At 48.3% G+C, this 16,362-nt stretch overlaps 2 protein-coding genes across 7 annotated transcripts in view; one reads left to right on the top strand and one right to left on the bottom strand.

Annotated features, from left to right (window-relative positions):
- IQSEC3 (IQ motif and Sec7 domain ArfGEF 3) overlaps positions 1 to 16,362 on the top strand; it is a 123,457-nt gene that overhangs the window by 55,272 nt on the left and 51,823 nt on the right. For all 6 annotated transcript variants that reach the window (XM_048829140.2, XM_048829169.2, XM_048829188.2 and 3 more), the window contains exon 2: positions 4,092 to 4,172. In XM_048829140.2, the coding sequence (XP_048685097.1) occupies positions 4,092 to 4,172 (81 nt within the window). The remainder of the gene's footprint in view (positions 1 to 4,091; positions 4,173 to 16,362) is intronic.
- Positions 1 to 16,362, bottom strand: part of LOC142071164 (uncharacterized) — a 98,451-nt gene that overhangs the window by 71,250 nt on the left and 10,839 nt on the right. The window lies entirely within an intron of this gene.

The raw sequence follows: 16,362 nt of genomic DNA, 5'->3' as shown, positions 1-16,362 counted from the left end.
GCCCCCAAGCACAAATTTAGGTTGAGACCCTAACACACAATTCTGAAATAATCCCTTACCAAAACCTGCCCATTGAAAACATTCCTCCTAATGTACATCAATCTCTCCTTCCCATCCCCACTTTGCCTTCGCCCCCTGCCACTTGAGGCCGTTGGACTCAAGGATTCCCAAGCACTGCTGGGGTAAGATTTCTGGCCATAGGTATGGGCTACACCTGCTTGTTGCTGTATGAAGGGCAACAGCAGATTGTGGTTGCAGAGGGGCTAGAGCTGTGCTCGACTGTCCCCAAGGGCCTCCGCTGTTCAGAGCTCTAGGACAAGAGGTTCAAAAGTGGACATTGATTTTGGGTGGCTCATGTTGGGCACACAAAGATGTGGCACCCAAAATCTGTGGTCACTTTGTGGCTGCTGGTCCCCGGGCACACAGGTTCATTTCCGGGGTGTTTCTTGCTCCTTGCTATATTCACAGCAGACTGAGGTCTCAGCTGCAGTGATTATCCACTGTTCTATTTTCCTCCCATGTCTGTGCCTCATCTCCTCTTTTCTCTGTGCTTCTCCTCACACTTTCCTTTCTTGGTGCTTAGATAACACGGCCATAGCAGCCTTATAAATACGTATGATTCTCTCTGGGTGCCTTTTTGACTATCTTGTTTCCTTCCTCTCTTCCCCTTAGCGCTACCGCTCCCTTTTTGGTTTCTCCTTTTCTTCTCTTCATTATTAATAATTAATATTATTTGAATGGTACGTCTAATGTTGGAGTAGGTGCAGCACACATTAGAGTACACTAGGTAGGGTGTCCATATTTCCCCAAACTGAAAACCGGATGCGCAGGGCTGGCCAGAGCTGCCTGGCATCATCGCTTGTCCCCCTGAAAGTCCCTCTGTACCCCCAATTGAGCCAAGTAGCAGAGATAGGGGCAGGGGGGAGAGGAATGGGTATAGACTGGGATCTGGGCAGCAAAGGAGGGTGTGAGTATGCGAGAGTGTATGGGTACTTTTGGGCTCAGAGCCAGGAGGTGAAGCTACTGGACTATGATCCAGCTAGCCGTTCAGTGCCACTTTGGGGGCTGGGATAGCAGAGGGGCAGGGAGGAGGCTCCAGATAGCAGCCCTGGGTGGGGGGGAAGGCTGGGATGTGGCAGAAGCAGGTGACTGGAGGAGAACTGGGGAGGAAAAGAGGCTGGTTGGGGTGGGTGGGTGGGGAAGGGAGAGGGCTCTGGGGACTAGCTCCAAAGGATGGGGGGTAGTTCACTAGGCCAGGGTGGGGCCTCCAGGGACTGCTTGGGGGCAGGGGGCAGGAGGCAGAGGTAGGAGCTGCTGCAGGGGGAGGATATGCTGCACAAATGGATGCTGTGAGAGACATCGGGCACTGGGTTGCCCAGTAGGGCTCAGGGCCCTGCTGTCTCCATGGAAACCGGGTGATACACAAGATGAGGCACAGACTAAAGAAGAGTTTGTATGAGGGTCCTGACAGCGCTGCCCTCTGATTGGGCTGCAGAGTGAGCACATAGAAACCTCATCGCTCCCTGACTGGAGGGGAAGAGGGTAGGGGAGCCACATCATCCAGGCTCCTGCAGGGCTCCAAGCACAGCACCTGTGCAGTCTCCCGGTGTGGGATGGGGCACAGGCCTTGGGTTGCTCATAGGGGGGTGTGGAGATGTCCCCCCCAAATGTCACCACTTGCCCTCACAAATGTTCCTCCGCATCCCCCAGTTTGAAAACTTGGCATTTGTCCCATTTGCTCTTGCCAACTGATCATCATCAGTTGGCAAGAGCAAATGGGACAAATGCCCAGTTTTGCCAAAAATAAAGTCAGGACGTCCAGGACAGGGCTTAAAAAGTGGTCTGTCCCAGACAAAATGGGACATATGGTCACTCTAATACTAGAAGGAATTTAGGGAAAGAGTCAAGGTGAGAGTGACAAGATGGAGGAGCTCTGACATTTATGTGAGTTTGCTTGAATCTAGAATCCAGTATAATCTTGAGACTGCTCACCTGCGCCCGTCAAAAGATGGCACAGGTATTTTACAGATAGGCCAGACTGACAGGTACCTGCCACCTGAAAAGCTTAAATTAGAGACAGCCCTGCAAGGACCAACAATAAATAAGGGTTGCAGAGGAAATGGAATCGGAGGGGTGGGTGTTACCGCAATGGAGTGTTGGGAGATAAATTTGATGTGGCACAAAAACACATCATGTTAACTCCTTTTACAGTGAGTATGTTATGATGTGGGGACAGAGCTGGGACAGAGGATATGGGGAGAGTTCAGTGAGGTAATGCAAACTCTCTCTTTCCCCATCTCTCTCCTGGGTATCTTGTTTTTAAACAGCCATCGCTTCTGAGACCATTTTGAGAATTAACATCAGAAGTAAATAAAGGAAGCAACAGAGCTGAAAGGGCTTGTTACATAAAGCTAGCTGTGCAGGCCTGGTGATGGGTAATGGGGATAGGGTGACCAGATCGGGATGGGGGTGGCAGGTGATAGGCGCCTATATAAGAAAAAGGCCCAAATATTGTGACTGTCCCTATAAAATCGGGGCATCTGGTCACCCTAAATGGGGAACAGGATGTAGGACTGTTGCTGTCTCTGTGGATTGGATTGGCCATCCTCATGGCTGCATCTCTCAAACTTTTCACAGAGAAAAGGCGGGTGAACTTGTCTTCCCTCACAGGGAGGAATGGTGAGGCAGGGCCTGAGGAGAACATTTCACACCCACTCCCCATCCAAAGCCAAGAATCTTTTCAGTTTTGTTGTTGTTGCTGGGCTAGAATCAGGCAAAATGCCATTAAATCACAGAGTCAACAGATTCTCGGCTGGTACAAATCGATGTAGCTCCACTGACTTGGAGCTAGGACTATTTACATCAGCTAAGTATTTGGATCACTCTATCTCCCTTGTTTTCTGACCCTTTCTTTCCATTTTCTTTTTCTCTTCTCCACTTTTTTTCCCTCTCTCTCTCAATTTGTCTTTTGTTCACTTTTTTGGTGCCTTTGGGCAAAAATTTCAAACGTGGCCAAGGATTTTGAGTGCCCCTGTTTTCTTGGAGGTCAATCTTGAGTCATCTGAAAGGGGTCTGGTTTTCAGAGGTGTTGGATGGCTGCAGTTCCTACTGCATTCAGATGGGATTTTGTGAGTGTTCAACTCTTCAGAGAACCAGACCCTTGAAAAAGCCTCCAGATGGGGCCCAGAAAATAGAAGCACCCAAAATCAGTGGCCACTTTTGAAAATCAGGACCCATTTTTTCTCCCTGCAGACAAATTCTTCCTTCATTTCCATATTTTAAATCTGTCTCTGAATACTTCACTCTTATTTCAAGCTGTTTTTCTTTTTGGATTTGGTCTCTGCTTTTATCTTCTTTGTTTCATTCTCTTCCTCTCCTCCATTCCCCTCTCTCCTTTCCTCCTCCACTCCAGTCTGCTCAAGTTGGGCTCTGATGCAGGGAAGCTGCTTCCCCAAAGCAGGCTGTGAGGATGTTTTGGAAGGAGAGCGGGAGGCAGAAGCAAGTTAGAGGGACGCTCTCTGCAGGTGCCAGTGAGATGACAGTTCTGCACTAAGCTGGTTGAAATAGAAAACAACATGTGTGGGGGAGGGAGGATTTCAGTGTTGTTTCCATTTTGCAGGATTCAGAAAAAAATTCCCTCCAAAAATTCTTGACTTTTTACTTATTAAATGAGTGTTGAAACAGCACCCAGGCAAAGAAAGCATTTGCTCCACATTCAGCAAAACTGAAATGAAAAAAAAAAAAGTCAACTGTATTTCATTACACTTTTTTTTTTATATAAAAGGCCTTTTATTTTTTTAACAAAGAAAACGTTTGATTTGAAACATTTTGCCTCACTCTACGCTGCATGATGCTAGTGGCAAGGCATGGGAGGGAGGGAGGGGAGATGACTACTCCCTCCTACCATGCTTTGTTCCCCACCTCCTGGTCCAAAGGATTCATGTTATAATCTGATTTCTCCTCAGCTGTAAAGAGCCACCATCACTGAACAGCTGCAATGCCCAGGAATAGACTTGGACAGGACAGTGTCCTATGAGCTTGCCAAAGACTGAGATGAACTCTTACCTGCCACTGTTTGTCTTCTCTTACAGGAATGAAACGGTTTTACACCAATTCTGCTGCCCAGCAGCTGATGCAGAGCAGAAGCCTTCATCTCTGGACTCCTCACCAAGGTGGGAGACTGCTGTCACCATGGGCTTCTCCTTTCCATCCCTCTCCTCCTCTCACTACCCATCACTCTCCTCCCTGCCCCAAATACCCTACCCTGCTGTCATTCACCCCCATCCCTCCTATAAACGTGTCCCCACCACTGCTCTTCCTCACACACCCCTCGCTCTTCTCTCCCAGGTATGCCACCCAGTATGTTTTAATCACACACACATACACCCCTCAACCTCCACACACACACACCCTCGGTCTCTCTCTCTCTCACACACACGTACACACACCTTCCACCAGGGTTTAGGGCTGATCTTACAGAAGTGCAATGGAATTTCATATTATAGTGGTACAGCTTGTTTAAATACTATTTAAACTATTGCAGTGTAGGTTGCCAGGTGAAATGGGCTGAATTTTCCAGAGAAGGGTAATTGTAATGGTACTAACCTGTGTACAAGTTAGCATGGCATGGGCCCACATTGACCACACAACTGAGAGTGATGCAACCCTCTCTGACCGGCAGCGGGCATCAGAACCGAAACCAAAAGTCCAAAAATGAGAAGGCAAATCAAAAACAACCCGGGAGAGCCATTTCCAGTTAGCAATGCACAAATAGAACCTGCCCCCCATGCCTGGGCTACTTGCTACATTTCCATAGCTAGGAACGTCATGTCCTGAAAACAGTAGGCAGTGTGCTAGGAACTGCCCAAACCTGGGGCTGGTCAATGCAGCATTCCCAGTTTTCCACTGGAAAGTGCAGCTTTTGACATGACTGTTTCACTCTCTCCTTTGTCAGGATCCACCTGAGAGATGGCTGACCTTTTTAGCTGAGTCTGAAAGTCTGGGTGTACCAGTCCACTTTAAGCCTTGCTCTCCCAGCACTTAGATACCTTGCTGACAGGAGTATCAGAAATACTTGGGATAGACAAGATGCCCATATAGACGCGGCCTCCACTCTCCATGTTCTCTCTCATCCTAACCCTCTCCCAGCTCCCTCTCACCCACTCCGTCCCATCCTTCTCTGTCTCGCATGGACACATGCTCCTTCTTCTCTCACCCTCTCATACGCCTGCTTTTGGCAGCTAGGGGGTTTGTTTTTAGAGATTTATGTCCCATTGATAGAGTCTTTCATCTGACCTTTGACATTAACATCGGAAGCCAGCATTCCTGGGAATGGCTCCAGGCGGTGTGGGGCAGGTGAGTTGTAGAGGCGCCTCAGGGCGGTGGTCTGCAAAATGCTGTTTTTCTTGATTTGTCCTGCTCACTGGAACAGCCTCTGAGTCCTGATCACCATGCAGTGAAAAGTTTGAGAACTGAACACTGTGAAGAGAACAAATGGGCACGTGCATTCGGGGGATGTGTTGAGTCCTGCTGTACTCAGGGAGGGGCAGGGAGAGTGGGCTCGCTCCTGCTCTTTAGTAGCCAAGACTAAATGTGGAAGGAAGGCAGGGATAATCCTCTGTGCTGAACTGGACTTCAGTGCTGAGGGTATGAGCTTGGGGAGGGTGGTCTAAGCCTTGAGTGGAGTCTAGAGACAAACTTCAATGAGTGTGATAGAGGGATGCAAGCCCTACGAGGAAGTGAAGTCTGTGGAGATTGCTGTGCTAGAGACAGTTTGGCCTCTCACCTGCAGCTTTGGAAAGATAAAACTATGGGTCATGTGCCTTGTTTGGCCAGATTGAGACCCCTTTTAGTCTGGGTTTTCACTGTTCATGACCCTGGCCTTTGGGCCCCTCCCCACTCTACCTCATTTCTAATGTGTTTGTGGCTTTTTTTGGCTTAGTTTTTAGTCATTTGTGGTTATGTCTACGCTGCAAAAAAGACCCACAGCTGGCCAAGTCAGCTGACTCAGGCTCTGGCTGTGGGGTTATTAATTTGCCATGTAGATGTTTGGGCTTGGGCTGGAGCCCAGGCTGTGGGACCTTCCCACCTCACAGGGTCTCAGAACCTGGGCTCCAGTCTGAGCCCGAATATCTACACTGCAACATTATAGCCCCACAGCCCAGGCCCCATGAACCTGACTCAGCTGACTCAGGCCAGCTGTGGGTCTTTTATTGCAGGGTAGACCCTGTCTCCCTGGCCTACATGGCTTAGTCACTCCCAGGAGGTCTTAAACTCTATGGTTACTTGCTGTGTGCCTAACCCCACAGCCCTTCTCATTAACCCATCAACTCCCTACAATGCAGGCAAAGACATCACAAGCCATGACACCCAGAATGCCTTGGACTCTCTTGCTGTTTGTAGTAATGCTGGGTAAACACAGAATTCCTGCCTCCAGATCTGCCAGATGAATGGAGGCAGAAGAAATTATTCCGTAATCATTTGTTTGAAAGTGTCTCAGCATTTGTCATGTTGAAGTCTGCACTTGAGCTCAACCCATGGAGCTTGGATCTAGGTCAGCGTCCAAACTTCCCCAACAAACTTCACAGTCTGTGCTCCTGATTAAGCCCTTTTATACAGCTTTCTGCCTGTATCATGCCATTGACCCTGCCTGTCTTAGCTTATCATGGTCTACCTGGTACTCAGTCTCCCTCCTTCCTTCTCAGAGAGCCAGTCTCCCTCTCAGCTCTGGGTGCTACAACCCACTGCAGCTTCCTCATGGCTTGGCCATCATGCTGAGGAAGTATATTCCCTGGAAAGATGATGAAGTTCTGAAAAGTTCCCAGGCATACTGTGGCATTGCTAAGCCAGTGACACAAAGGCCAGCCGGGTGTGATGAATGACTCTCCTCTATGGGCAATCCAAGTTTGGGTCCTGAGCTCAGTGTCTTACCCCTCCCCAGCACCTGCCTTCAGGCTGCCAGCAACGTTGATGCAATATGTCCATCCAGTCCATGAGGATAAGAAAGCACCTCATGTCACTGTCATCAAGGGCTCTCCTCCCATAGCTGATCCCCAGAACAGTATTGATGGGCTCCAGAGCTCCATGGCTAGAAGGAAGGTGGGTTTCCATGACTCAGAACCTTGAGGATGATGGAAAGGAAGTAAATGGAAAGGAAAATAGGTGGGGGGATCTTATAGGGACCCCTCTTCCCTGCCTAATAACGCATAGCCCCCACACCTGTCCCTCCATGAGAGAAGCTTGTGCATGGAGAATAAAGATGGTTTGAACCTCTCCAGCTTTATAGAGGCCAGAAACAGATACAGACTTGTCCGCTTTTCAATTAGCAATCCTTAAATGTAGGCTGTGTCTCAGTGTCTGTATCACGTGACAGTGTGGTCCCAACAGTGTGGTGCTGTTGTCTATTAGATAACCCAGGTTGGTTTTTTCCCCCCCTTTTTGTCCAAGATCAGACATTTCCCTAAATGAGATCAATCCTGTCAGAACTGATGCTGCTAATAACCATCAGCCGTCTAGTTTTAATTAGAGTTTGCTTCATTAATGCCTTGACTCCTCTCTGCGCAGCAGATTAAATAATGTACTTGCAGCTCATTTACACAAGCTCCCAAACTGCAGGCCTGAGCTGAAATCCTTTAATTAAACAGCCCGGCTGATCCCTGCTGCTGCCTCGGCTCATCAGTCTAAGCCGATTAAAGAGAACAGGGACTAATAACGAGCATAAACAGGGCAGTGACTCTTGTCTCTTCAAGGGACTTTGGAGACTCCAGTGGTGGTTGGGCCACTGACTTCTCTCCTGTAGGGAACCTGGGCTCAGTCCTAACTACCACATGGCAGGACCTACAGAAGTGGCAAGGTTCTTATTGCAGTGGGAAGGGTTACAAGCCAAAGGCATCACCAGCCCGTGGGGGCTACAGAAACTGTCCTGCTCTCCTGGGACAGTAGGAAGGAAATACCAGATGGGTGGCTGGGAATGGGGCAGTGGGAGGGTAACCCGAGTCAGTGAGCAAAGGAGATGAAGGTAAGACCCGGCACCTAGAACAAAGGGAGGCATGACACCAAGCCATCAGAGCAGAGACAGGGTGGCAGGAGGGTACCAGCAAGCATTCAGTGCAGGGATGGGGCAGGTGGAGGGTAACTTTGGGACCCCAGAATAGGTGGAGGGTGGCAAGAGAGTAACACTGGGCAATAAGCACTGGGACAAAACAGCAGGAGGGCAACACCTGGCAGTAGAAGCACCTGTCTCTGTGTGTTTTGTGGTGATGTTTGTTATCTGTTGTCATGGTGTGGTTTCCCCTCTCCTCTTCTCTGCAAAGCTGACTCTCTCTTTGTTGCCCATCCATCAGGAAAGGCTTTGAAATGCCGGTGGGTGGGAACTGATTGAGAGAAGGTCAGTGTCTAACTCCTCAACAGAGACCAACTGAACGAGGCACTTTCAGTTGCTCCTGCTCTTCCTCATCTGATTCAGAGCACTGTCAGCCACAAGCAAAATGGAGTCTCTGGAGGGCTATGGCTCCCAGCACTTCTAGATGCAACAGCTCACCTTGCTTTCTGACGGGGGGCTGTGCTAGGGATCACCAGGATCAGCTTTGAAGACTAAAGAAGCTCTCACAGAGGTGGCATTGGCAGACAGATCTGTACTCTGAGGTTGTGTCTGGGATACCCAGGTCCAGTGTGTAGAATCAGAGTCAGGAGAGTGGCACCAGCAGCCAGTCTCACACTGCGGGGCTATGCTAAGGATACCCAGATACAGGTTACAGTGGAAAGGATTAGATTGTAGCTGAGATTATAGGGCAGGGACCATCTTTTGTTCTGTGTCTGTGCAGCGTCTAGCACAAAGGGGTCCTAGTCCGTGCCTGGGGCTGCTAAGCACTATTGCAAGGCAAATAATAAATAACGATGATGATACAGGAAACTTCATGGGGGAGATATGCAGATCCAGGGCTAGCCTAGGTCAGCCCCAGAGCACAGGAGACTTCACGGAGAAGGCACTGACAACCTGCCGTGCTCTTTTCCTGAGTGCTGCTTAGACTCTGATTTGACCAAACCCCATAATTTCATGAGGCGACTGCTCTTTTCGTGCTGGCTTCTGCTGTTAACAGCAGAGTTTCATTCTCGGGATTTGAATAGCCCAGTAATTGCATCCCCGCTTATCCCAGTCTCACACAGTGGAGTCTGGCGTCCCAGAACAATGACCTTAAAATGTGTCCAGCAGCAACCCATCTCTAATGGGATTACACACCATTTGCTTTTGTGAGAGGTAATGGGACTAAGATGAGAAAGATTTGTTTCTATTAGAGTAATGAGAGGAAATGCTGGAATCACAATTGGAGGGAACAGCGTGTTCATTCACTTGCCTTTCCCGGGCTTTTTGGAGGCTGCCTCAGGCTCCCCCCGCAGAGCTGCAGAGCAAATAAGGAGAAAAATCAACTGTACCAGTGATGGGAAGAGTTCTACAAAATATGTTAAGACGCTCAGGTGGAATTGCTGTAGCAATGAACTTTGGGTTTGTACTGGAGATAGGCACAACCCTGTCCAGTTCCTAAGCAGAATGGATGGGATCCCACGTATCTTTATGTGGGCGGGAGGGGATTGGATCCCAGCTGGGTTTATGGGCAAGGGAGGCAACTTTCAGCTGTCTGTGGGGATGGGGGGAGAGGGGATGGGATCTGAGTTGGTTTTGGAAGGGAGAAAGGCAGTAGGATGAGCACTGTCTCTGGTGGGATAGGAAGGGGCTGGGAACTGAACTGTCTGTGGGAAGGGTAGGGGAGCTGTGCCTATGGGATCTGCATGTACTAGTTTCCTTCTGAGATTTAATTTTCCCTCTATAACGTGCTGCTTAGAGCAGGGTTGAAATGTGAGCAGAGCAACTTCACAATTACAGAGCAATTAAATCCTAACTCAATACAGTTGAGACTTCAAACAGCTGCATACTCATTCCTAAAGTGCCTGCTGGATTAGTCACTGCCACAGCCTGGCTGCTGCTTGGAATCTCAGCACCAATTACCAGTGAGGAAATGAGCCTTTGGTCTCATCTCCAGGTCAGCCTCTCCTGCAGCCATTGTGAAATTCCCTCTTGCCATGTCTCTGAACTGCTAAGAGTTTAACATACATTAATGGAAGATGGAAGCGATCCCATGTGCGTGGCACCCTGTGGCTATGTGCAGAGGAGTAACAAGTGGATGTTGGACAAATACCTCAAGGTCTCAGGCCTCTCATGCAGCAATGCACTCCTCCAGGCAGCCTGAGCAGATGTGGCAATGAGCAGGTGTCTTGGGCAGCAGTGGGAAGAGGGTGGTTCCTTAATTCTGATCCCCCTTTAACCTGGAAGGTTATTTGCCATCACCTCTTTCTGTGTCTTCACCCGACCTATTTCTGTCGTGCTTGTATTACTTCTCTTCACAGGAAGAAAAAGACCTCTGTAAATTTTGAAAGGCATTAACACAAGAGAACTGTAAATACTCACATGCTCACTGTTGTCTCAGTGGCATGCCCCCTACCTGTGATCACACTATTGTATCCCAGAGGCCCTCTCATTATTCCATCGTACTTTGCTTCGTAAAATGCACCCACCACTTTGCCCCGAGCCAACTTAGGTTTTGCCCCAGTCACTCGAAATTGCCTCGTAGAAGACTCTAGCAGCACCTCTAGTTTGGACTGGATGTGTGATGCTCTCTAAGGCTGGAGCCACTGAAGTAAATGGGAATTGAATCATTCCCTGGTCCAGGCATCCTCCACTCTATGCCTCACGGAGACACCTTTCTACAAGACTTGGAGCCAGGAAGGGAATGATGAAGATTCTGAATATGTTTTTAATGGGCCCAAATCCATCCCAGATGTAACTCCACTGAGTTACATGAGGGTTGATTTTGGTCCATTATGTTTATAGTTGTGAAAGGCTGGCTAATGCCTTACAGAAAACACTGTAACAGTATCGTATGTAGAAAGAATTCTGCCAGCTTTTTGGCTGATGGGATTGATAATAGGGTATGGAGCCTTGCACCTTGAGGTCACTGATTCCACCCAGCTTGGGTTTGCTGTGAACGATGGCTGTTATCCTCTGGTGGCTGTTCTCTAGCCCACGCGATGGTAGTTCCAGTCTGTAATCTAGGGGCTCTATTGCCCTTCCACAAATCAGCATCACAGCTGTCACTAATTGGCCCCCTTGCTAACCGTGTTAAACAGGGAGCTCCGAGATTGCATAGATTATGGAGACTGACTATCCACCTAATTTGTAGAGTTTGGCTCCTCCAGGTCAGGGTGGAAGCGGCGTGGAGACAGCTTGCACTTCCACTGTCCATGTTATACCAGTCCTGAGGACTGGGAACTTCAGCATCTGAGGCTTTTAATCTGGCTCATTTCTCCCCAACTAAATGTATACACAACATTATTTTAAAACAGAAATGAGAGAAGTTTCAGCAACAATTCTGCTTCACTAGCACGTCTTGTTTGCACTCTTTTCTTCTCATTTCTTTCCCTTATTGAGGTCACCCGCATGAAGAGAGGATTTTTGTTTCTGAGCAGCTCATCTATTTCTTATTTTTTCCTCCCTGTAGACCTAATAATCTTCTGTTTGAGGCATAGCAATTGCTGCTGTGGGGATGCCATAAACAGAGAGGGATGGGCCTGCAGAGTTCAGCTATCGAGCAAAACATCCCCCCGACTCAGTGATGCCTGGGATTTGGTTTCAGCCCATTGCAGAGATATAGGCCAGGTGTGATGTTTGGTTCCAGCTTTGAAGTCACCCAGAATTTAGGTGTGTTCAGATACTGGTTTCTGAAATTGCTTAGCAGTGATAGAGACAGAAGTTGGCCATAATATTCTGAGCATATCAGGATCCAGATCTGGACCATTCCAAAACTTTAGGCTTGCTCTAACCTAGGATTTTGGCCCATCTCTACAAACACAGGATGATAATGATTATACCATAGAGGGTGAAAGGCAGCAGGAGCAGGTAAACTCCTAAGGAACAGAGACTCTGCTTTAATACTGATGTTCTTAATAACAAAGGGCTTAAACCAGGTAGCTGCTGAGCATCTGTAATGCCCATTGAGGTCAATGGGAGTGACGGGCATTCTGTAGCTCACAGATTCAGGCCCAAAGATAAAGGAGGGGAGAGGGAAGAAGTGGAGATTCAAGGCACACATGGAAATATATGGGATTATCAAACATAGGAGGAATTATTTATATAAAGAAGAATTTTTAAATGTCATTTTCCACCAGACACCAGCTGCTCTTTGGGGTTTCTTATAAGGGATGATTGTTATTCATTAGGAAATTATTCTGAAAATAGGAGCTGCTCACTTTGAAGGCAGCAGCAGAAACAGCAGGGGTGCTCTAAGCACAAAACCACAGTAGCTCTGTTTGTTAATGGGGATTTGGTGGGACTGAACCGTTGACTAAAGGCCGTAAGTGGGCAGCTTCCTGTTCCTGCCTCCCAGCAGCAGGTGCAGCAGCCATTTCCCTCCAGCTTGCCTCAGGAATCTGCTCCCAACCTTCAGGTGAGGGGAAGGAACTGCAGAACTGCTGAGCATTTGAGCATCCTCCCGAAGGTTTGCCCTCCATCCACTCCTTCCAGTGGGAAGAAGGCAGGAGACAGGGTCCAAAGGAAACCAAACCTAAGCCTCACACTGTAGATTCTGAAAAATACACATCAGACAGAGCCTGCATTTTGTGGTCAGCTCGCTCTGAGAACTGAGGCTGGTAGAGTCACAAACAACTCCACGGCTCGGCATTTCACCAGAGTTAATCTTTCCTGCTCTTCTATTTCTATGTTTACTCCGTTGCATATTCAGGTCCTGCCATAGGGAAACCGAGACATGGGGTGGGGAGCACCCTGATAATCTCTTCCCACATGGAACAGAGTAGGCTGTTTGTTATGTTCATGATGGTGGCAATGACATTGGGAGAGGATCAGTCACAGCTGATCCCCAGTTTGATGTAACCTCCACAGGCTACAGGTTCATGCTTATAACACTGGAAGAGGATGCTGGGAAGCTCAGTCCTGGTTTGGGGGTGATCTCGGTGTTCTACTTCGTTGTATGCAGCTGATTCTCTTGAGCGCAAAAAGTGGTACTGATAGAGAGGGCAAGGAGGCAGAGAGGAACAGAAAGAAAGAATGGCATGAAAGAGAAAAGGAATCAGAAAGAGAACGAGAGCGAGAGAGAAAGCATATTTGAGAGAGAACGGAATAGGACCTTTGGGCCAGGATATTCCTATTTATACTGGTGTAAATCTGGAATAACAGCAGTGAATGTCTGAGCTTTTATTAGCAGATTTGCATGCAGTAAAATATCAGCACAAGCACCTGAATGGCCCTTGATCCTTCCCCGTGTAGCAGTGCATGCTTTCCTCACCAGCAGAAGAGGGTGTATCTGTGGGTCCATATTTCTACTCATCCCCCTGTGAAGCATGCCCTGTGTTCAAACTGAAATAAGCTGTCTTGAAAGAGCGCAGCTGTGCGCCGAAGCCCCTTCCCCCATTCCTTTTTCTACCCAGCAAGTGGCCCTCACAGGCCCTCAGATCCTGCAGGAAGAGATAAAAAGCTCAGGCCTGACAGACTAAAAGGGGAGCACATCACAGGGCAACTAAGAGCTGTCTCGTCGATCTCTTTAAACAGCCAGCAAAGAGTGGGAGGCTTTGCCCGTCAGAACTGTCTGTCTGCCACCATGTCAGTCTGTGAGCAGCAGGTGAGCATGGAGCCACTCTTTTCTCTCTGGCAATGAACACTCTGACCAGGGGAGATTTGCAAAGGCACAAATGGGAGTTCAAATTCAGTGGGATTTCGGCACCCAACTCCCTTTGAAAAGTCCCAGCCATAGTGGCAAAACGATCCTCACTATGAAACCTGCTGCTGGAGCGGAGGGAGCTGGTGATGATGGGATAAAGGTGGCAGTGAGCAGGGTCTTGTGGGCAGCGTGGAAAGGAGGAGGATAGAGATCTCACAGGCAATGACCATGACAAGATAGTGAGAGGAGCACATGCTGCTGGGGCGCCTTCTCAGCTCCAGTCAGCACACTCACTGGAATCTAAGAGCATATAAGCTTTACACATTCTTGCCACTCCTCCGCTCTTTCCTGGGCACCGTACACGTTTACTTTGCATTATGCTGCTTGGAGAGAATGTTGTGGAAATTTTAAATGCCAGTGGCACAGAGGTGATGAAGAGGAGAAGGACTGGGGTAATTTTGATCAAGCTGGGGATGACTGGAGATACCAAGACGGTAGGTAAAACTGATGAGGTTTGTAGTGGGGATAATGAGAGGGGGTGGAGGAGATGGTGTTTAAATGGAGGCCAATGAGATAATATTTTACATTTATATAGCACGTTTCATCCCAAAGCACTTTACAAACCAGCCTATAGATGCATGTAATAATACTGAAATGCAGCTCCCTCTGGTGTGGTGCACAAGAGCCAGTAGCATGTTTGCTGCACAAGAGCGAGGGGACGTTTAGCTCAGATACGGGGGTAGATTCTTAGGCCCCTTCTACCCTATGACCAAATTTTTCAAACCTGGAGGTATAAAATTAGGCTACTACATCCACATTTCGGCACCTAAATAAAAAATGGCCCTGATTTTCAGAAATGGAGAGTGCCTACAAGTCTCACTGAAGTCTGTGGGTGCTAGAGTTGGTCTGCACTTCTGCACATATGGCCACATTTACTTTGGTACTTACACTGGGCACCACCTTGGAAAATGCTTGCTGGTAACTTTTCACTGATCTTGACTCCAGCTAGCGACGTGGTTGTCTATAAGTAAGGATTGTATCCACATGCCACATGGACAGCTGTGTTAGTCACTGTGGCAGCAGCCATGTGTCACCCTTGCCAGTGGCCTAGGATGGCACACTGTGATCTTCCTGTGAACATGCTGATGTTATGAGTTCATTTTGCTGGGTGGATGGCACCCCCACAAATGTGCCTGCCTATGTGACTGGTCCTCTTCCCTCACATCTCTCTGTAGGGTTGGACACCCTGGAGAGCATTGCCCCATGCGTTGCTGGTTCTGCTTTGTGTACAGGTCCTTTGGGCACTGTAGCCATATGGGGCAGGTGCCCGGAATTTCCCAGAAGGCACTAATATCACAGTGTGCCCAAAAATGGTTGGCACATTACTCTATTGAGAAAAATGCTGGTATGGGGACACCGCTCAACAGGATTGGATGAGCATGTTATGAGCTGGTTTCAAAAACAGAGTGGTACTTACAGGGCCAGATCCTCCCCTGGTGAGAATCAGCAAATCTCCAGTGAGCGATGCCAATTTACACTGATCCTTAGTATAGAAGTGCCTCTAGATCTTTGCTGTCAATATAAAATCCTGTCTTTTTATGATCCCACCTGCAAGGTCCCTGTACAACAAACTACAGAATGGAATTGATTTATCTGCCTCAGAAAGATGAAAGACTGAGGTTACATTGAATCTGAAGGCCCTACATGTCTAGATATGACAAACTAGAGGCATAGGCTACTGAGCCACCTTGTCCACCATTCTAGTGAAGAGAGCTAGAAGAGGGGATAAAGACTCAGTGAAGGGCAGTGACCTAGAAAGGATAAAAGTGTGTAGAAGGCAAAGATGGTGAGGCTGGGTTGGAGGTGGCCGTGACACACATAACTGTGAGGAAGGGGAATAGGGCATTGCTCCCGCTGCCCAGGCTAGTGATGGTGACAGTGATGGGGAAGTTGAGGTGGGGAAGTTCTAATCTGAGAGCTTCTATCCTGGTCTCTTTGTACAACGGGCCAAACCAAAATGCTGGATCTGACTTCTCTGGAACTTTGGGTAAATCCTACTCTGGATCTGAACTTCATCTCTCAGGCAGGTTGCTGGTAACTGGGATACGTTTGTTGGGGAGACCACATTGCTCCTGCTGTTGAGGGTATTTGAGCTTCTTTCTCCTGAGGTTAACACAAAGGACAGTTAGTCATTGGGGATTGCTGTCAGAACTGCATGGACAGTGCTGCATTGACTACAGAGGAGGAAATATGTGAGGCCAGAAACAAAGCCAACGTGTCTTACTATCTCTGAAACTTGAGGCGTTCTGTGAGGCAGGTTCATTCATTGCTTTCAGTGCTAACTTGTGGGTGTTTTCTAAGAGGGATACCAGAGTCTCTGGGAGGCCATAGTCAATATCAGAGCTTAGCCCAACAGGGTGAAAAGGGTACAGTCCAAAAGATTACTCCTACTGTGCTGTACCATGCACCTGGCAGTGACCAGCTCCACAAAATCCACGAGTCATGCAAGTCCTTCTGATACAGTTTGTGGGTAGATGAAATTTGGGGGAACTCAGGTGTTCCTTCTCCACACAGGTCCTGCTGGCTCCCAGCCCTGAACTCATCTGATCTTAACAGTGAAATTCTATCTTCTGCTTGA

Source organism: Caretta caretta, chromosome 1 (genome assembly GCF_965140235.1).
Source record: "Caretta caretta isolate rCarCar2 chromosome 1, rCarCar1.hap1, whole genome shotgun sequence".
NCBI classification, from domain to species: Eukaryota; Metazoa; Chordata; order Testudines; family Cheloniidae; genus Caretta; species Caretta caretta.
The sequence above is the reverse complement of the archived record's forward strand: the minus strand, read 5'-3'. Positions and strand labels throughout refer to the sequence as shown.